The 18,524-nt window shown below is 47.5% G+C and overlaps 1 protein-coding gene and 1 pseudogene across 1 annotated transcript; one reads left to right on the top strand and one right to left on the bottom strand.

The window, feature by feature from the left end:
- Positions 1–674: 674 nt before the first annotated feature.
- On the bottom strand, positions 675–7,098 carry LOC125104390 (coiled-coil domain-containing protein 144B-like). The gene is given in 7 exon segments (XM_047737034.1): positions 675–1,166; positions 4,606–4,811; positions 4,991–5,211; positions 5,213–5,584; positions 5,905–5,990; positions 6,353–7,038; positions 7,041–7,098. Coding segments are annotated over 7 exon segments (2,121 nt in total).
- Positions 7,099–10,659: 3,561 nt separating this feature from the next.
- LOC125104890 (histo-blood group ABO system transferase-like) lies at positions 10,660–11,343 on the top strand (annotated as a pseudogene).
- Positions 11,344–18,524: the final 7,181 nt, after the last annotated feature.

Raw genomic sequence — 18,524 nt, 5'->3', positions numbered from 1 at the left:
CCTGAATCCTGAAATTGAACCTGAAGCCTGAACTCTGAACCTGAGCCCTGGATCTAAGCCCTGAACTATGAACCCAAACTCTAAACCAGAACTCTGAGCCATGAACCCTGAACCCAAATCCTAGCATGAACCCAAACCTCAAATTTGACCTTGAACTTCATCCCATAAAGCCCTGAGTCTTAATCCCTAAATCATAAACCTAAAGCCCTAAACTCTGTTCCCTTGCCCCTCACTCTAAATCCTCACCCTGACCCTAAACCTAAAGCCTGATCTAGAACTCTGACTGAAACTTGAACCTGAACCCAAATTCAAACCCTTCACCACACTTTGTTTATGCATTCACCACTGATGGTTGTGAACACTGTTTGGGTTGGGGGCTAGCGTTAGGGTCTTGGATTAGGGTCAGGGCCAGGATTGAGAGCAAGTTCGGGTCAGAGTGTGGGTCTGCATCAGAGCCAGGGTCATGTTCGGTGCCACCATTTGGGTCAGGGACTGTTTTCATTCCATATTGTTTCCAATTCATTGTTCCTTAGCTATTTTTGGAGAAGTTGGGGGGATATTGGGCTCCATGCAGCTTGAATTTCCAGAATGAAATGGCTTCAGCTGGACCCTGGGAGGGAGCAGGTGCTTCCATTGAAGGGTGAGCTCCCCTGGTCCTGCACTGCCTCCATGGCCTACAGGTGGCGCAGGACCCCAGCTCCTGCCCTGCCTGGCCTGCATAGCCCCAGCTGGGGCAGGAGCCTGACCTCCTCAGGACCCATTGTGGATATTTCTGGAGGCTGTGGGGCTGCTTCCACACTGACAGGAGAAGCTGGGGAGGATGTGGGTCCACATCCACACTGACAGGACCCACTGTAGAGGGCGTGGGTCCACGTCCACACTGACAGCACTCCCGCCCCCTCAGGACCGGCCGCTGGAGGAGGAGGTGAGGAGAAACCGCCTGAGCTGGGACTGGTGAGGGGGTGCATGGTCTCAGAACCCCACGGAGGAAGGGTGCGCTGTATAGACACTGGGGCTTCTGTGGTTTTGTGTGTGGTGATGTGGCCTCCCAGGGTGCTGTGCGTGAGGCTGTGCGGTCTCCCCTTTCTGGGCTCAGATGCGTGCCCTCGGTCCCGCGTCTGTGTTTGTGTGCATGCGGATTCAGTTCCTGGGGCTCCTGAGACAGTCTGCAGTCAAGGAGCGGGCACCACGTCTCGGCTATGTGGGGTCCTTCCCGTGTCCACACCTGCTTCAGGGTTGGTCTGGAGTCTGGAAGTACAGCACGGACTCTGTAGATGGCTTTGGGGAAAGTAGCTATTTTCCCAGTGTCAGTTCTTCCCTAAGCACAGAGGGTCTTCCCATCTCCGTGTGTCTCCCTCCCTGTCTGTCATCAGTGTCTCACGACTGTCAGAGGACAGGTCTGTCACCTCCTTGGTTAGGGGACTCCTAGGTATCGTGTTCTTTTGGATGCAGTAGTAAATAAGATGGTTCTCCATAGTCTCTTTCTGATGGTTCCTTTGGAGCACATAGAAATGCAGTTGATTTGTGTATATTGATTTTGTTCCTGGCAAGTTTCCTGAATTTATTGGTTCTGTTTGCCTTAAACTCAAACTGCCAGTTATTTGACTAGCAAAATGGGCTTATTTAGGAATAGCAGAGAATGACAATCTGGGATGAGCAAGCTACGGTCACATCACAGGCAAGTGCAAGAAACAAAGGAGAGGAACATTATTTCATAGAGAAGGAGGAAGAATTTGGGAGGGTTGCTTGGAAGGAAAGTCCACTGGAGAAAGACAGGGGTTCAGGGGGATGGAGGATTCTCACTGGCCGAGCTGCAGGGATGGAGGATTTCTTGTAGGAAATGACCCTCCAGCTTCCCCTGGCTCTCCCATGGGGGGTTGTAATGTGGGGTCTGTAACGGGCACTGAGCACCAGGCACCCCCTTCCAGCCTCCCCTTCTGGCACCCTTGTCCACTTTACTGAGGCTCCCCTTCATGCTTTTTCACAGTTCTAAGCAGGTTGTGGTGGAGTGTTGTGGAGAATTGGAATTCCAAATCCCACTGCTTCTACTGCACCCAACATACAGGGGCACCTGATTTAATCCTCCCACGAGTCTCTTGCTAACATGTGGCCTTCTCCAAGGGCGAGTGGCCTCTCCACAGTGGGTGAACTGGATCTAGGAGGGCTTGGCCTCCATCCCAAAGTCTGATGTTCTCTCTGCTTCTGTGATGTGGTGCTGATGTGGGTGTTTGGAAGAGTCATTTACTCCGCTGCAGTGATTTCAAATCTGCAATAACTTGTCACAGCAGCACAAATAGCTTTATCTCCACACTCAGACTCCCCAGCTATTGTTTCTTTACCACGTTTACCACTTCACACAGGCTACTTTGGTGCATTTTACCCCAAACAGGGACAGTGTCCCACGGAACCACCACATAACCTCAAGTGAGGAAATCATGATGGTTCCCACATTTGAACCCAGACAACAGGCCCGCTTCAGCTATCACCACCTGCCCGACAGTCTGAAATGTCTTCTCCATTCGGATCCAGTTTTCTTCTTCTGGAAGTTCTTCCAGGACTTTCCCTTATTTGGGTAACCTTGATGGACTTAAGGGGCACAGATGGCTCCCATCTGAGTGGTATTTCTATCTGGCTTATGTCACTGGGGCTGTTTTTAGTGTCTATCCACACTGTGACATGCATCAGTCCTTCATTCACTTTTTCACAGTGACTGAACATAAGAACATTGGTCCCTTAAAACATTTCAGGTACACAATTCTCTGGCCCTAGCTGAGTTCCCACGGTTGTACATCATTCTCCAGAACTTCCTCATTCTCCCTGAGGGAACCTGTATGCATGAAACACCAATTCCCCATTGTCCTTTCCCTTGAGCCCCTGCAGCCACATCCAGCTTTGTGTCCCAGACGCCTCATCCAAGTGGGATCATACAGTATCTGTCCTTCCATGACTGGCTGATTTCACTCAGTGTAATGACTTCCATGTTCAACCCGTGTCGTAGCCTGTGTTAGAACTCCCTTTGTTTTTAAGGCTGAATCATGTTCCATGGTGTATAAACCAGATTTTGTTTATCCATTGATCTGTCAGTGGACACTTTGGCTTTTGTGAAAAATGCTGCTCTGAATATGCGTACTTCTACTTTCCATTTTTGTGGGCATATAGGCTGCAGTGGAATTCTGTATTTAATATTTTAAGGAACCACCATATTTCCCCCCCACGCCCCCCACCAAATGAGCCATTTTACTTCATTCCTTCATGGGACAGAACAAGATAGCCATTTATAGATCTACCTCATTTTATTTATCCTTTTCCCTATGGATGGACATTTGCATAGTTTGTGGTTTTTCCCTATTGTGAACACAGATGCTATGTATATTCCTGTACATTTTTGTTTGAGCCAGTGTTTTCAATTTGGGGCGTATATATCTAGGAGTACAATTGTTGAACCATATGGTAATTCTGCTTTGATCTATTTGAGTAAATGCCAAACTATTTTATATGTAGACTGCACTATTTTTCATAAGCAAGGTTTAAGGGTTTCAGTTTCTCAATATCTTTTGTTATTTTTCATTTTCTTGATCATAGTGATTCTACTTGAGTAAAAGGACATCTAATTGGTTTATATCTTCATTTCCATAAAGACTAATGATGTTTAACATCTATTCATGTACTATTCGCCTTTTGTATGATTTCTCTGGAGAAGGGTCTCTCCAATTCCTTCATCCGTTTTAAAAATGGGATTGTCTTTTTGTTGAGTTGTAAAAACTCTTTATGTCTTCTGGGCAACAGATTCTTAATAGATAAATAATGTACAAATATTTCCTTCCATTATGGGGGCTGTGTTTTCACTTTCCAGGTAATATCTTCTGATGTACAAATATTTTAAAAATTTTAAAAATTTATTTATTTGGGAAAGAGATCATAAGCAGGAAGGGCAGAGGGAGAAGGAGAGAGAAACTAAAGCAGATTCCATGCTGAGCTAAGTGCCCAAGGCTGGGCTTGATCTCACAACCCTGAGATCACAACCCACGCCAGAACCAAGAGTTGGATGCTTGACTATGTCACCTGGGCGCCCCAAGATAACTGTATTTTTTTAAGCAATTTTTTTTTAAAGATTTTATTTATTATTTATTTGACAGAGAGAGATCACAAGTAAACAGAGAGGCAGGCAGGCAGGCAGAGAGAGAGAGAGAGGGAAGCAGGCTCCCCGTCGAGCAGAGAGCCCGATGCGGGACTCGATCCCAGGACCCTGAGATCATGACCTGAGCCGAAGGCAGCGGCCCAACCCACTGAGCCACCCAGGCACCCCATTAAGCAATTTTCTTTATGGTTTTCTGGTTCATGAGGTCACATGGTACATAGCTAAATTAGTTTCCCAGTTCATATGCCACTTGGGAGACTGACAGAGAAACTTAAGGAAAACAAATCATAAGAATTTTTTCCTGCACTTCTACCATTTAGATAGCAAAAATAATATATTTCTGAACACAATTACGTATTTAGACAACCCTGTTTGATACACGAACCTTTTCATAACTGGAAAATCAAAATGGCTCAGATCTTTGATAAAGAAAAGAACAAAAGAGCAGCAGCAAAGTGAACCTCTACCTCTTTTTGAAGTTGAACGTTTTGCCATTCCAAAGACAGGAACTCTATCTGCAACGTGCCTATCTCATTCTTAAACTTTTTCACATCTTGCTGTAAATCTTCCTTTAGATATACTTCTGATGTTCTGTAACTACATGATGGAGAACTCCCATTTTCTAGTTCGGGATCCATACTTCTATAGTTATTAGTACTGTCATTATCTGCATATAATGGCTTCTGGAACAAGTCTTTTGTTTTCTTGTGTTTGTAACAGCAGAAATATTGTGCCTTTTTATTTGACTCTTTTGTCTCATCTCACTAAAGTGGGCAAGCCAAGAATCAAAACGGCTTCTTGGGTTACTAGACTGAGGTATACATCCAATGTCTAATTTACAATCAGTGCTAGTTTGGTTTATACTTTTTGCTATTTGAATGTCAAACTCTTGGTCTTCTTTCACTTCAAACATAACCTGTGGGTTCCTTACTTTTTTATTTTCTCTATCACTATCAAAACTCTCATTTTTGTTAAAAATATGCTCAAAGTCTGATTTGTTATCATTTTCATAGTCTGATTTATTTTCACTTAAAGCTAGATCGGAAGATGACCAGGATATAATCCAAGGATGAATGAGAAAGAACGACATTTTTGAGTCTAGACTTTTTCTGTTCAGGTAATGCCTGAAATGCTGCAAAGACCGGCACTGCAAATGCATCTTTTTTCTCACAATCAAGTCTATCATTTGTCAAATTAGAAGGTATTTCTGTTAAGTTTGCTCCTTCTTTAAAGTGACCATGTAGTGACTCTTCCTTAGGATAAGCAGTATTGTTTTTTTCACAAATTTCACCAAACATCTGCTTTAACTCTCTGGTGATGAGTTTTAACTTATTTTTCCACCCTAATTTGTCTTGTTTGGTCCACATGTTCTCATACTTTAGAACAGAGGGATGTTCTGAATATAAAAATATATCATCCTTTCTATCACATTCCTTATTTCTGGTTCTTTTTTTTTTTAAGATTTTTTTTTTTTTTTTATTTGTCAGAGAGAGAGGAGAGCGAGAGAGCACAGGCAGACAGAGTGGCAGGCAGAGGCAGAGGGAGAAGCAGGCTCCCCGCCAAGCAAGGAGCCCAATGTGGGACTCGATCCCAGGACTCTGGGATCATGACCTGAGCCGAAGGCAGCTGCTTAACCAACTGAGCCACCCAGGTGCCCTTATTTCTGGTTCTTGAGCCATTTTTGACAGATACAACAGTGGAAAGTTAAGTTGCTGTATTTGATTTTCAGATGTCCTTTCTGTTGGCATACATGTTTGTAAAATAACTTTATCCTGTAGATGCTTATTTTCACTTTCATCAAGACTTCTTCCTCTTCTTCTGTTGTCATTTCTAAGTCTAGTTCTGCTGAAAAGTCTTCTTTGTGCTCTCTGTTTTCTGGTAGCTGTGATTCGTACACATCATGGAGTTTAGAATTTTCTAACATAAACACAGCTCCAATATTATTAATCCTTTATTTATCTATTAAGTCATCTGTTTAAACTCTGTGGATGCCAACCACTTTTTGGTCACCGACTGTAATACAGATGGGTGTTTATCATTAACTTTCAAATCCCTGGATCTTTGACAAATTGCACTATTTTGGTTCAAACAAGTAGACTTCCAATTGGACAAATCAGATTTGGATGTTTCTTTTTCCTCAATTTCTCCTGGTTTATTAGGAAGAGAATCATTTACTTCAACACCAGGCTTCAAGTAAGAATATTTTCCTGGAGAATCTGATTGGGATGCTTGCATTTCCTCCATTTCTCCGGGTTGATTAGGAATAAAATCTTTCCCCTCCACAGCAGGCTTCAAGTAAGAATATTTTCCTGGAGAATCTGATTTGGGTGTTTGTTTTTCCTCCATTTCTCCTCCTTTCTTAGGAACAGAATCGTTCTCCTCAACAGTAGGCTTCAAGAAAGAATATTTTCCCAGAGAGTCTTCTACTTGTTCATTTAATGTACTTGTCCCTTTCTGATCTGCATTTCCAGATAAATGATCAATGTATTTCTCTGGAAGACTCTCAGAATTACTCTGAGAATCCCAAGGTGATTCTTCATTTTGTTCTGCAAATCCTAATCCTGACAGCATAACATGTCTATCATTTTTATCTGCCCTGTCAGCAGAAGTCAAACAGTCATTAACTGTTTGCTCTTGTGGAACACTTTCAATAATACCATCGTCCTTTGTTCCAATTGCTGGCTGCTCCTCTCCTTCCTTTGTAAGACCAAGGCCTAACAATGTGAAAGGAGGTCTTAGAAGAGAATCAGGTGATGGCAAGGCAGGAGGAGAAGAGTCACAGACTTCAACTGATGGTTTGGAAGGAATGCCAACCGTATCTTCACATTTGTTTTCAGAGCTATCATCCTCAAATAAAGTTTTATCTCCTGGTGATACAAGGCCAAGTTTTGTTTCCAAATCTTGAAATGCTGAGAAACATTCCTTAGTTTTCTTAAGTTTGGTTTTGAGGTATTCTTCATATTCAAACTTAAGACTTCATCATCTGATGTAGGTCATGAAGCATTATTGATGAAGTTCTAGAATCTAGGTGAGGTTCTGTGGTGTGAGGTCTGGAGTGGATGACCAAGAAAGAATTCTTGAGACATCTTTGGTGCAAAATGGTGGTCTATTAAGGCGTGGGGACAGGACCTGTGGGCAGAAAGGCTGCTCCTCTGCTATCCTGCAGAGTGGCTGATTATATACATAGGAGTTGGGTAGGTGAGGACAAAGGGGGTGTTCAGAAGACTGTCAGGATACTGGAGGCCTGGTTATTGTCAAGCCAAGGCTGTTTTTACCTCTAATGAGACACTAACATGAAGACAGTTGGGAGTTTCCTGATGGAATGTTACATTCCTCCTATCAAGCATCCTTGTCAATGAGCTTTAGGTTTAGAAGAAATTTAACTTTATTTATATTTACTTTCATCTCAGCCTCCTTCAGTTTTATGGAGTGGAGGGTGGTGTTAGGGCTTTAGGACTGAGTTGCTTGTCTCTGGAAGTTAGGCTATTGATAAGATAGCTTCTTTGTTGTAAATCATTAGGATATTTGTAAACCAAGGAGACTCCTGTCTTGCAGGATTGTGATCTCTGCAAGTTAACTATTTGTTTTTCTTTTTAGGGCAGACAGGAGTGCCTGAGGGATGTCACACATGTCACCAAGGTGGGGGGAGAGGGGGTGTAAGGTACCAGCTTTTGCTTTGTCCTCAGTCAGCCTTCTGCTCCCTCATCATTCCCTCCTGAACAATTTTGACCCTTAAATCTTTAAGGTAGTTGAAGGTGGAAGGTCTCGTCTTCTGTAACATCTTCTTGCTGTATGGGGGCATAGAGTTTGTCTCTACCTATTTGGGTCAATATTGATCAGTTGAGGAATGTGTAGGGGAGTTACAAAAGATGGAGGCAGCTGAATCCAGTGCTGACAGTGAAGAAGTGTCTCTGTGTGTGGTAAGGATTATCTGTTGTGGTGAAGTCATTGCAGCAATGGAGTCTCGGCACCAAGTAGAGAAACAATGAACAAAGCAACACATTAAGATTAATAAGGCTATAAGAATGAGAAGCCCAAAAAGAAGATTTTAGTTGTTGGCCATAGACCTCCTTTAAACCAGAGCTTAACCCATCAGTGAGAGAGAGAGAAAGATCCTGTAGAGCCTCAATCTGGTATTCATATCTTTTATTAATCCTGTGACATTTTGTGGTATTCTGGGATGTACACACAACATTCTGCTTTGATAATTGCACATGTGCCACCCCGTGCTGCTGTCGGGACATCTAAGGCCATCCTATTTAGTAGGACTGCCTTGCACATCGTGAGACTTCTATATTAAGTAGGGAGATGCTATTTAGTGAATCACTGAGTGCCTTTGTAGTATATTTATTAAGGGCTTCTACATGCCAAATGACATCCTCTAGTCCCACAGATTGAGAAAAAATGGATGTTAAGTGACTATACCATTTAAAAACAGAGCGTGTCCATCTTTGCTTTAAATCGGGGAGATTAGTTGGGGTGGTGATGGTTTTAGTAATGAGCCCATGAATCCAGGCAAATCCTAAGGTACAGCCACCTATCCACCCTGGAGGAAGACAGAGCCACAGGTTAGTTCCACACATCCAGTGGGTTCCGTTTGAAGCTGACCATTTAATGCCAGGTCGCCTTACCCAATCAGTAGCAAACCAGTCAGTAGCCTGGAGTACTATTATTTGGGAACACATTTCTAATGATAGCCACCCTAGATGTTGTGTGTTATTTGCCCAAGGATCATACGTATGATTTCTTTGTTCCCAGCATAAAACTGCCTTTTGACTGAGCTGTCCAATAGTGGGTGTGAGCCACAAATATGTGTCCCAGATTTGATATATGCCATCTTCAGTATAGCGATGAGGGTTTTGTAACTTAGGCCCATATTTGATTGGGGAGTTATGGCTTGACAGCAATCCCCTTTCCTTCCAAATAGCTCCATGAGCATGATGTTTGATTGTTAGGGTGGGGTTAAGGTTAGGGCTGAGGGTTAGGGTCTCCCTGTCCTCTGTTGTACAGAGCCCATTCTTCCCCAGTAACCAGAAGAATGATCTTCTCAGAGCATAAACTTTGAGCCTCTCTGTGATCCACTCCCCCATCTGCCTGTCCTCTCCAGCCTTTCCTCTCCCACTGTATCCCCCCAACCCTGTGGGCCTCCCTGGTGTGTGGTCCTCTCACATGTGCCTTGGGCCTGACTCCAGGCATTTTCCATTTCCATTTCCTGACTCCATTCTCTTTGCCCTCTGCCAGGAGCACTCCTCTTCCCCTGCTTCATGTCTGCCTTGTTCCCCTGTGGGCTGGACATGGACTTGCCCCGTGATCTGACTCGTGTCTGCCAGGTGTGTGTGGCCTTGTCCCCCATTTAAATATAGTGCCCACTTTCCCTGTGTGAGTGATTTACTAAGCTGCCCGGTATGGGGTTAGGCACAGGGAAGTAGCCTTAGTGCCTGTGTGAAAAAATCAGTCTCAGGGCACCTGGGTGACTCAGTTGTTAAGCATCTGCCTTCAGCTCAGGTCATGATCCCAGGGTCCTGGGATTGAACCCCGCCATGTTGGGCTCCCTGCTCAACAGATAACATGCTTCTCCCTCTCCCACTCCCCCTGCTTGTGTTCCCTCTCTAGCTGTCTCTCTCTCTGTGTCAAATAAATAAATAAAACCTTAAGAAAAATAAATCTCAGAGGGTCTCATCACCCTTGCTGACAATGGGGGAGCTGCTGTCCCCATAGGTAGTCCCCTCAGAGAGATAGGACTTCTGACTTCTTGGAGCTTAGGAGATGTAGACCTAGACCTGGAAGCTTCCACTCTTGGACTCACAGCTGGGGTCTAAGCAAGCCCTCTCTTTTAGCAGTCCTCTTTCCCTTCCCTGCCCACAGGCTGGACCTTATTCCTGATCTGGGGGAGTTCGAGGGTGACCGCTCCTAGGAATAGCAGTGGTTGACTGATGGACCTTGTCAGCAAGAGGCCCAGAAGTCTTCAAGGGAGGACCCTATGGGAGTGGAGACAGCTCTATGGGGGCCAGTGACAGCCCCCTCAAAGCAAAGTGGGGCAAGAGGCCAGCCCTGCTAATTCTAGCCAGTCTGTAGGCCATAGAAAGGAGGGCTGTGCCCAAAGGTGCTCCATTCCTGGCAGGTGGGGACAGGACCTGCAGCAGGTCAGCCAGGGGAGGGCACCTGCAGGGTTTGCCTGGGAGTTCAGCACAGGGAGAGCGTTCCTAGCTCCAGCATGCTGACTGTGGGATTGGTTTCTTATCTCTGAAGCCTCAGGCTCCCCTTTGTATGATGGGGTGCTGATGGCCCCCATCTCTGGAATCGGAAGGTAGGGAGGCCCCACAAGCAGACTTGCTTGGGACAGGCTGGGAGAGTGTCTGTAGCTTAAAGCAGCTCAGTGCCTGCCCCCTTGAAGAAGGTGCATATGTCCATGGGCCCCCCAGCTCTGGGATCCTGCCGCCAGGCTCTGACAGTGACCCTCCTCCCTCCTTGTCCCTCGTCCCTGTAGATATGTGGTCTTTCTGGAGCTGTCCCTGCAGAGGGCAGAGAAACCCATCATGGTGGGACACAGGGTCACCTACTAGGTTGTCACCGACCAGCGGGCTGCTGGGCCTGTGTGTCCCCCTGGGAGGGCTGGAGGGTGGTGGTCTCCAGGTCCCCAGCACCCCACAGTGGCAGGATGTGTTCATGCAGCACATGGCAATAATCTGCTGCTTCTGTGAGCAGCACTTTCTCCGTGAGGTGGACGACCTGGTGTGTGCGGATGTGGACATGAAGTTCTGCAACCATGTGGGCATGGAGATCCTGTCCCCCCTCTTTGGCACCCTGCACCCCAGTTTCTACTGGGTGTCCCATGAAGACTTTAGGTACTAGCGCCAGACACAGTCCCAGGCCCACATCCCCAGGGACCAGGGTGACGTTTACTACATGGGGGCCTTTTTGCGGGGTTTGGTGGTGGAGGTTCACTGACTGACGTTGGCCTGTCACCAGGTGATGCGGGTCAACCTGGCCAATGGGATTGAGGTTGTGTGGCCTGACAAGAGCCGCTTGAACAGGTACCTGCTGGACCACAAGCCCACCAAGGTGCTATCCCCAGAGGATCTGTGGGACCCGCAGCGTGTGGGCTGTCCCCTGAAGGATCTGTGGGACCCATGGTGGCTGGGCTGCCCTCTCTGGCCTTCAGGAAGAAGGTGAGATTCAGGCCATGCCCAAGAATCACCAGGACATCCGGGACTCATAAGGGGCTGTCCCCATCTCCATCAGAGGGTGCTGGTTCCTACTTCTGTCCCCCTGAGGAGACCCTGGAGCCCAGCCCTGCCCACACTGGCATGTCCAGGGCCCCCAGCTGCACCCACACACAGGAGTCCTGCCTGGAAACACAAAGTCCTTTCTTTGCGGTCACTACAGTTTGATAAGTTCTGGCTCATTTGCAGCTGTGAATGGCTCCAGTTTTATGTCAGATGTTTTTCTGTGTCAATGCTGACCATGTTAAAAAGAATAATCAAGGGAAAAGGTTTTCTTCCTGGTTCTAGACAGACACCAGCCAATGGGGGTGGGAGTGGTCCTGCAACAGCTGTGGAGCCAGGATGGCCTCTGGTCGGGTCTTCCCTCCCAGTCCCTGCACCTTGCCATGGCCATGGGGCTTCAGGGACAGGGCTGCACCAAGCCGCCTCTCAGACCTTCAGTCCCCTGACTGCCAGAGGCCTTGGCTGTGGCTGCTAGCTCAGCCTCCAGGAGCATGGAGCCCTCTGAGTTATGTATGGTTTCTGCCTTGGTTTTATTTTTATTTTTTAATTTAATTTTTAAAATTTAAATTCATTAGCCAACATATAGTACATCAGTAGTTTTAATATAGTGTTCAGTGATTCATTAATTGGTGCTCATCACAACATGTACGCTCCTTAATACCTGTCACCCAATGCAAATTAATTTATAATGGCAAAAAGCAAATCAGTGGTTTCTTGGGGATGGGAGTGAGGAGGAATGAAAGGGAAGGATTAAGGTGTGGGAGGAAACTTTTGGAGCTGATATGTTTATTAATTTACCTATTAATATGTTTATTACCTTGATTGTAGTAATGATCTCACTGGTGTTTACGTGTGTTGAAACATCAAGTTTTACTCTTTAAATATGTGCAGTTTATCATTACATCAATAAAGCTATTTAAAAAACAAACAAAACCAAATACCTGTCACCCAGCTACCCCACCCCCACCCCCTCCCTTCTGTTACCCTCAGTTTGGTTCCCAGAGTCCAGAGTCTCTTCATGGTTGTCTCCCTCTCTGATTGCTTCCCATTCAGTTTTCCCTCCCTTCCCCTGTGGTCCTCCACACTATTCCTTATGTTCCATGTATGAGTGAAACCATATGATAATTGTCTTTCTCTACTTGACTTATTTCACTCAGCATAATCCCCTCTAGTTCCATCTATGTTGATGCAAATGGTGAGTATTCATCCTTTCTGATGGCTGAGTAATATTCCATTCTGTATATGTGGACCACATCTTCTTTATCCATTCATCTGTCAAAGGATATCTAGGCTATTTGGCTATTGTGAAAATTGCTGCTATGAATATTAGGGTGCAGGTGGCCCTTTTTTTCCCACTACATCTGTATCATTGGGGTAAATACTCAGGAATTCAGTTGCTGGGTTGTAGGGTAGTTCTATTTTCAACTTCTTGAGGAACCTCCATACTATTTTCCAGAGTGACTGCACCAGCTTGCATTCCCACCAACAATGTAAAAAGGTTCCCTTTTCTCCACAACCTCACCAACACTTGTTTCCTGTCTTGTTAATTTTAGCCATTCTAACTGGTATAAGGTGGTATCTTATTATAGTTTTGATTTGTATTTCCCTCATGTCGAGGGATGTTGAGCAATTTTTTATGTGTCTGTTTACGAGCCTCCTCGGTCTCCTCTTCTCCCCTCATTTTGCTCCTCAGCCTGAACATGGTCCCAACTAATCTGCAGCTTTGAAGACCAGTTCAGTCCAGATGCCAGGAATATACCCCGGGGGGCTCGGCCTCACCTACCCCATCTGTCCTGTCCACATCAGGTGCCTGCATCCCCCCCAACCAGCAGGCCACCTGCTCCCCTCACAGATGTCCCCATCTCAGGAGAGGGAAACACCAAGTCCAGACCCTTGGATTCCTCTGTGACTTGTTGCTTTCCACCAACTCTCCCAGTAGTGAGTGGCTGCTGGAGGACATTTGATGTCCAAACCATTTAAAGGCATATGTGAGTCTCTGCTCCCTAGGGCAATGGATAAGAGTTGGGGCAAATAGAAACCAAGCCGAATCACTGGAAGAAAGGCTGAGTGAGTAGGAGCTTTAGGGAAGAAGGGCCTGGAAGCTCTGATATAGTCCCAAGCCCCTGGGACACTGCATGCATGGGCTGGGTGCCTACTCAGGGCTGACTTGAGAAAGCCCGAGGCTCTGCTCTCTGGTGATTTTCAGACTTGGCAAGTGGGAAGTGAAGGCCAAGGCAGAGTGCTAAGAGGTGTGGCTGGTGCTGAAGGTGTATCTTTTTTTTTTTTTTAAAGATTTTTTTTTTTTAAAGATTTTATTTATTTATTTGACAGAGAGAGATCACAAGTAGGCAGAGAGGCAGGCAGAGAGAGAGAGAGAGGGAAGCAGGCTCCCCGCTGAGCAGAGAGCCCGATGCGGGACTCGATCCCAGGACCCTGAGATCATGACCTGAGCCGAAGGCAGAGGCTTAACCCACTGAGCCACCCAGGCGCCCTGAAGGTGTATCTTGACACCCACACACCCAGAGCCCTCCTTCACATCTGCAAAGACTGGAGGGGTTCCCCCCACCCAAGAAGGAGGACAGTTTCCAGATGTTTAAGGAAATCTCATGCAGTCAACAGTTACCACTACATTCATAGACAAGACACGTCTATGGCCACACAGGACAAGGGATACAGATTTGACAAAATCAGTTCAGAAGTGTCTGAGCCAACAGCAGAACTGCAGTGAGAGCAGCAGCAGCGGTGAACCCTGGGGAGGGGAGGAACTGGTATTTGTCTTGCTACATTGCACTATTCACAGTGTCCCTGATCCAAAGGCAGAGAGATGAGTGGTGGTGATACAGGAAAGGAATGTATTTCAGTGCAGCTGACACAAGAAGGCTGAGGACTGATATGGTCTCAAGGTGTTGAGCTTTTATATGAGGAAAATCTAGGACAGGGGTTGGTGGGCAGGTGCAGGGGATCAGTAAAGTTCCAGTCATTGTCTTGGGGTCCATCACGCAGGGTCTTGCTGGTGTTGGGCAGTGGTTATTGCTTGAGGGCTGGTTTTCGTGCCTGCTGGGTCTTTGACTTGAGTTAACAGATGAGCCCGAAGGAGGGACATCATCAGTTAGGAAGTACAGATGAAGGTCAGAGTGGAGGTGGGTAAAGGCCTCTTTCACTCCAAGAGTGGGGGAGCTCTGAGCCTCTGCTGCACACCTTGCCCTGCTCATCACTTCCAGCTGCCTGGTCCTGAGTTCTGTCCTTTTAATGATCTGGTCATCTAGGAAGTAACCTGTTTCTCTGAGTTCCATGAGCCACATGAGCAATCTATTCAAACCTGAGGAGGAGGTTGTGGGGCCCTCCAATCTGTAGCCATAGCTCAGAAACACAGGTGAGCTCTCTGCCCAGCCACTGGCTGACCACTAAGTTAACAGCACAGGAATTCAGTGGCCACACACAGCAAAGAACACAGACTTGGCAAAGTTCATTGAGAAAAGTCACTAAGCCAACAGTAGCAACCATGGTGAGCAGCAATAATGAAGCCTGGGGCAGGCGGGGAGGTCTGATAATTCAGGATGCTTCCATTATAATATTCATCATCACACCCTGCATTTGTCAGTGGGGCCAAGTCCCCTGGCTGGGGGTCAGGTAACTCCCTACATGTTCCATCTGCCTCTCCCTGGCTCCTCCAGCCATGCACAGCCGCTTCCAAGCAGAGGGTGTTTTTAACCAAGGTCAGGAAGACAAGATGGATTTTCCAGGGCTGCAAGAGAGGAAAGTTTTCTTCAACTCCTCTTAAGGTCCCTGGCTGGTTTAGAAATTGATGAAGACAGATGACCAGGAAAAAAAACTGGAAAAGTGTCTTGATTTTTTTGGTAGTAGCCTCACAAGAACAAGGAGGCCAGCAGAGGCAATTAGAGCAGACAGTTCTTCTACATTTTAGGAAAAAAAAAAAAAAAGGAGTAATTAATGTATGAAGAATTGAGAGACACATGGGTTTGAGCTAGGGCTGGTAAGTGGTAAAAAAGTAACTAGGAAGATAAAGGTTAGTTTAACCAGGTTTGTTCCTATAGCCTTTGTGGCCCTAAATCCCTTGACTCTGGTGATCAGCATGTCCTCCCTGCAGTCTGGGGAGAGAAAGTGCCCCATGGGAGTATTCTGACCTGCTTCAGGGAAGAAGGGCTGACTGCTGGGGATCAGAGGGAACTTCCTGCTTCTGCTCTATGGAAAATTCTTTCCGTTTCTATATTTAACGTGCCAAGGTGCCATATTTGGGGTAGTGTGTCCTGACCTTCACTGGCCTGGTTTTGTACTCCGTCTCCTCCCAGTATCCAGGACATTGAATGCACTGCTGTGGAGACCTCCCAGTCCTGGAGCAGCCCCTTGTCCAGGGAGGCACCTGGCTCCAAGGAAGGGTTCCCTATGACTTCCCACATGAGTGCCGCCCCTCCTTGGGGAGATTGGGTGAGAGTGTGCAGATCTTACTTCGAGAAACTGACTTCATTTCCTGCAAATGTCTACCCAGTAGTGGGATCATATAGGAGTTCTGTTTTTAGTATTTGGGGGAAACTCCATACTTTTCCAAGCATGGCTATGCCAACCAAGGTCAATTCCATAAACCAGAGATTTTTCAAGATCCTCTCCTGCAGAGAACATGAGAACATTTTCAAGGCCTTGCAAAGTATACTAATCATAGGAACAACCCAGTAACTCGGAAATTATTCAAATGAACTAGTTCTCCTTCTTACATTCCTGGCTAGTGTGCTGGTCTGTGGCTCGATCCCACCTTAGGCAGCTGGAAGGTTGACCTCCCAGGTCGGCTGCCACTGACATGACTACTATTTCTAGAAATTCTTTGGGCTGTGGCCGGGTTTCCTGACCTGTTCACAGATCAAGGTGGCAACCTCTGACAGTGGAGCCACGGGTCCTCCAGGCATGTTCCCTCCCCCATCCCCCATTGGAGCCATCACACTGAGGGTTTAGGTGATGGGAGCTGCCCCTAGGCAAAACCACCTGAGATTCCCACTGTCCCTACCCGACCTTCACATGCTCCTGTTACTCCTGTGCCTCTGCTGTCTTCCTGGAACCCTGACCTGGCTGTTTTCAGATAGTTCATCCAGCAGTACCCTCACTTTCTGGGAGGGGGATTTACTGGAATCTGCAGTGTGTCCTGCTGCCCCACCTGGATCATTTTTTGAAGGCCACATTGTCTGGGCTGTCTGAGGACCCAAGACCATGTCTGGAGGGGTTCTAAGCAGAGCTGGTGGGACGGGAGGGCTCCAAGGCACAGAGGCAGGTTTCCAGAAAGCTATCTGGGGTCCCTGGCATTTTACCATTTTTGAATCAAGTCCCTGTGATCTTTAAATTGCCAGCAATGTTACAGCATGGGCCAGAAAATCACAAGTCTCTGTGCACCCAACACCACCTAAACTATTGGCCATTTCTTGCCTTTGAGCTGAGTACAAAGGATTGGGAGTAGGAGCTTGAGGGGAGGTCCTGGGCCAGACTTTGTGTTTGGGGACACAGGCCATCCAGACAAGCTTGTGCTGAGCCTCAGGAGGGGGCCTGTGTGGAGACCCCAGCTGTAGACACTGCTGTCTGCTGATGCCCCCTCAGTCCACCCCAGAGTACCTGCTGCTGGGGGAGCACCTCCCCCTCCTCTCTACCTAAGGGCTCTTTCCTGCACCAGCCGTGCTCCTACCCTGCCAGTCACTGCCAGCCTGCAGCCTGGGAGGGTGGATTCCCTGATGACCTCCAGCCCTGGGGACAGATCCAGTGCGGGCGGGATGTGGTCTCCCAGCAGGCCTTAGGACCAGGCCCCAAGGTGCTCACTGGCCTCCTGGGGGCTCACTGTGCCATGTCCTCCCTCAGGCTCCCTGGGCCCAACTCCTCCTCTGCTCAGGGACCACGCTTGGCCCAGGCTCCACACACTGCGACTGGGAGCGGGTCATCCGGATCTTTTGGACTCCTGCTTCCATGCCCATGACATGGGCACAGGCTGGCCTCACAGACTCATCAGAGGAGACCCAGTGCAGTAAGAAGCAGGCCGCTTCAAGGGAGATGTCAGGGGACCCCAGAAGGAGAACCCAGGCCTTGCACAAAACACAGGGCTTATGGAGCCCTGTGTGGGATGTGGGCACCAAACCAAGGGCATGGGGAATCCTGGTGAGGGTGGCCCTGGTGGGGGGAGGGGAGACCACAGAAGGGCCACAGAAAAGGCAGAGACAAGGAAGATGACAGGACAGAGCTTTCCAAGGAGGTCGATGGAAGAGTCAGAGGATCACAGAGACCCTTGGGAAAACTTGGAGGCCCTGGAGATGTTGGCTGAAACGCTGTCATTTGGTCAGAAAAGTTGTGTCACAAACCCCAGTCCACACTGGATGACTTACTTTTTGTTGCTTCTAGAAATCAGGGCCTATGGGCCATTAGCACTTACATTGCGTGAAGTCTAGGATATATTTACTTTTCATCACTTTTTAGGACTAGATTTTTCTAGATGAAGTGCGAAGCATGGGTGTCCCCATTCTTTGTGCAACCAGCCTCTGTTTTCAGGAGGAGATTCCTGGTGCTCATCACCACTTCTACCTGCAAGGACTGCCCCTGTCACCTCCCACAGTGGACATGACCATGTGGTTTGGGGGGGAGGTGCTCACTGATGAAGCCCCAGTGCTCAGTACAGAGCAGGGACCCCAGATATTCTGCTGAATGAAGGAGGGCATGAGGGAGGGAAGGTAAAGAGGGAGGGAGGAAAAAGAAGGAATGAAGGAAAGGAGGAAGGGAGGGGAATGAGGGGAGGGAGGGATGGGGGAAGAAGGGAGGGAGTGAGGGAGAAAGGGAAGGGAGAGGAGGAGGATGGCAGGGCAGGAGTGTTGATGAGAATGAGGGAGGGGAGATGGGAGGGAGGCAGGGAGGGTGATGGAGTTGGGGTGGGAAGGGAGTGGTGGAGGGGGAGGAGAGAGGGTGTAATGAATGAGACAGTGAATCAATGAGGTAGGGAGGGAGGGAGTGAAAGAGCAGAAGTCTGGTCCATACATCAGGAGCCATTATTTGGGGTGAGGTCTGAGAGCATCACAGCCTGGGCCCTGGATGGTGGCTCAGAGCACATCCATCTGACCTCCCAGTGCTGACCTTCCTTCTCCTTGGCCCTGCTGTCACCCTGGATCCTCTCCACCTCCTCA

This window comes from Lutra lutra, chromosome 7 (assembly GCF_902655055.1).
Source record: "Lutra lutra chromosome 7, mLutLut1.2, whole genome shotgun sequence".
In the NCBI taxonomy this organism is placed as follows: domain Eukaryota; kingdom Metazoa; phylum Chordata; class Mammalia; order Carnivora; family Mustelidae; genus Lutra; species Lutra lutra.
This window is presented reverse-complemented; position numbering and strand designations above follow the sequence as displayed.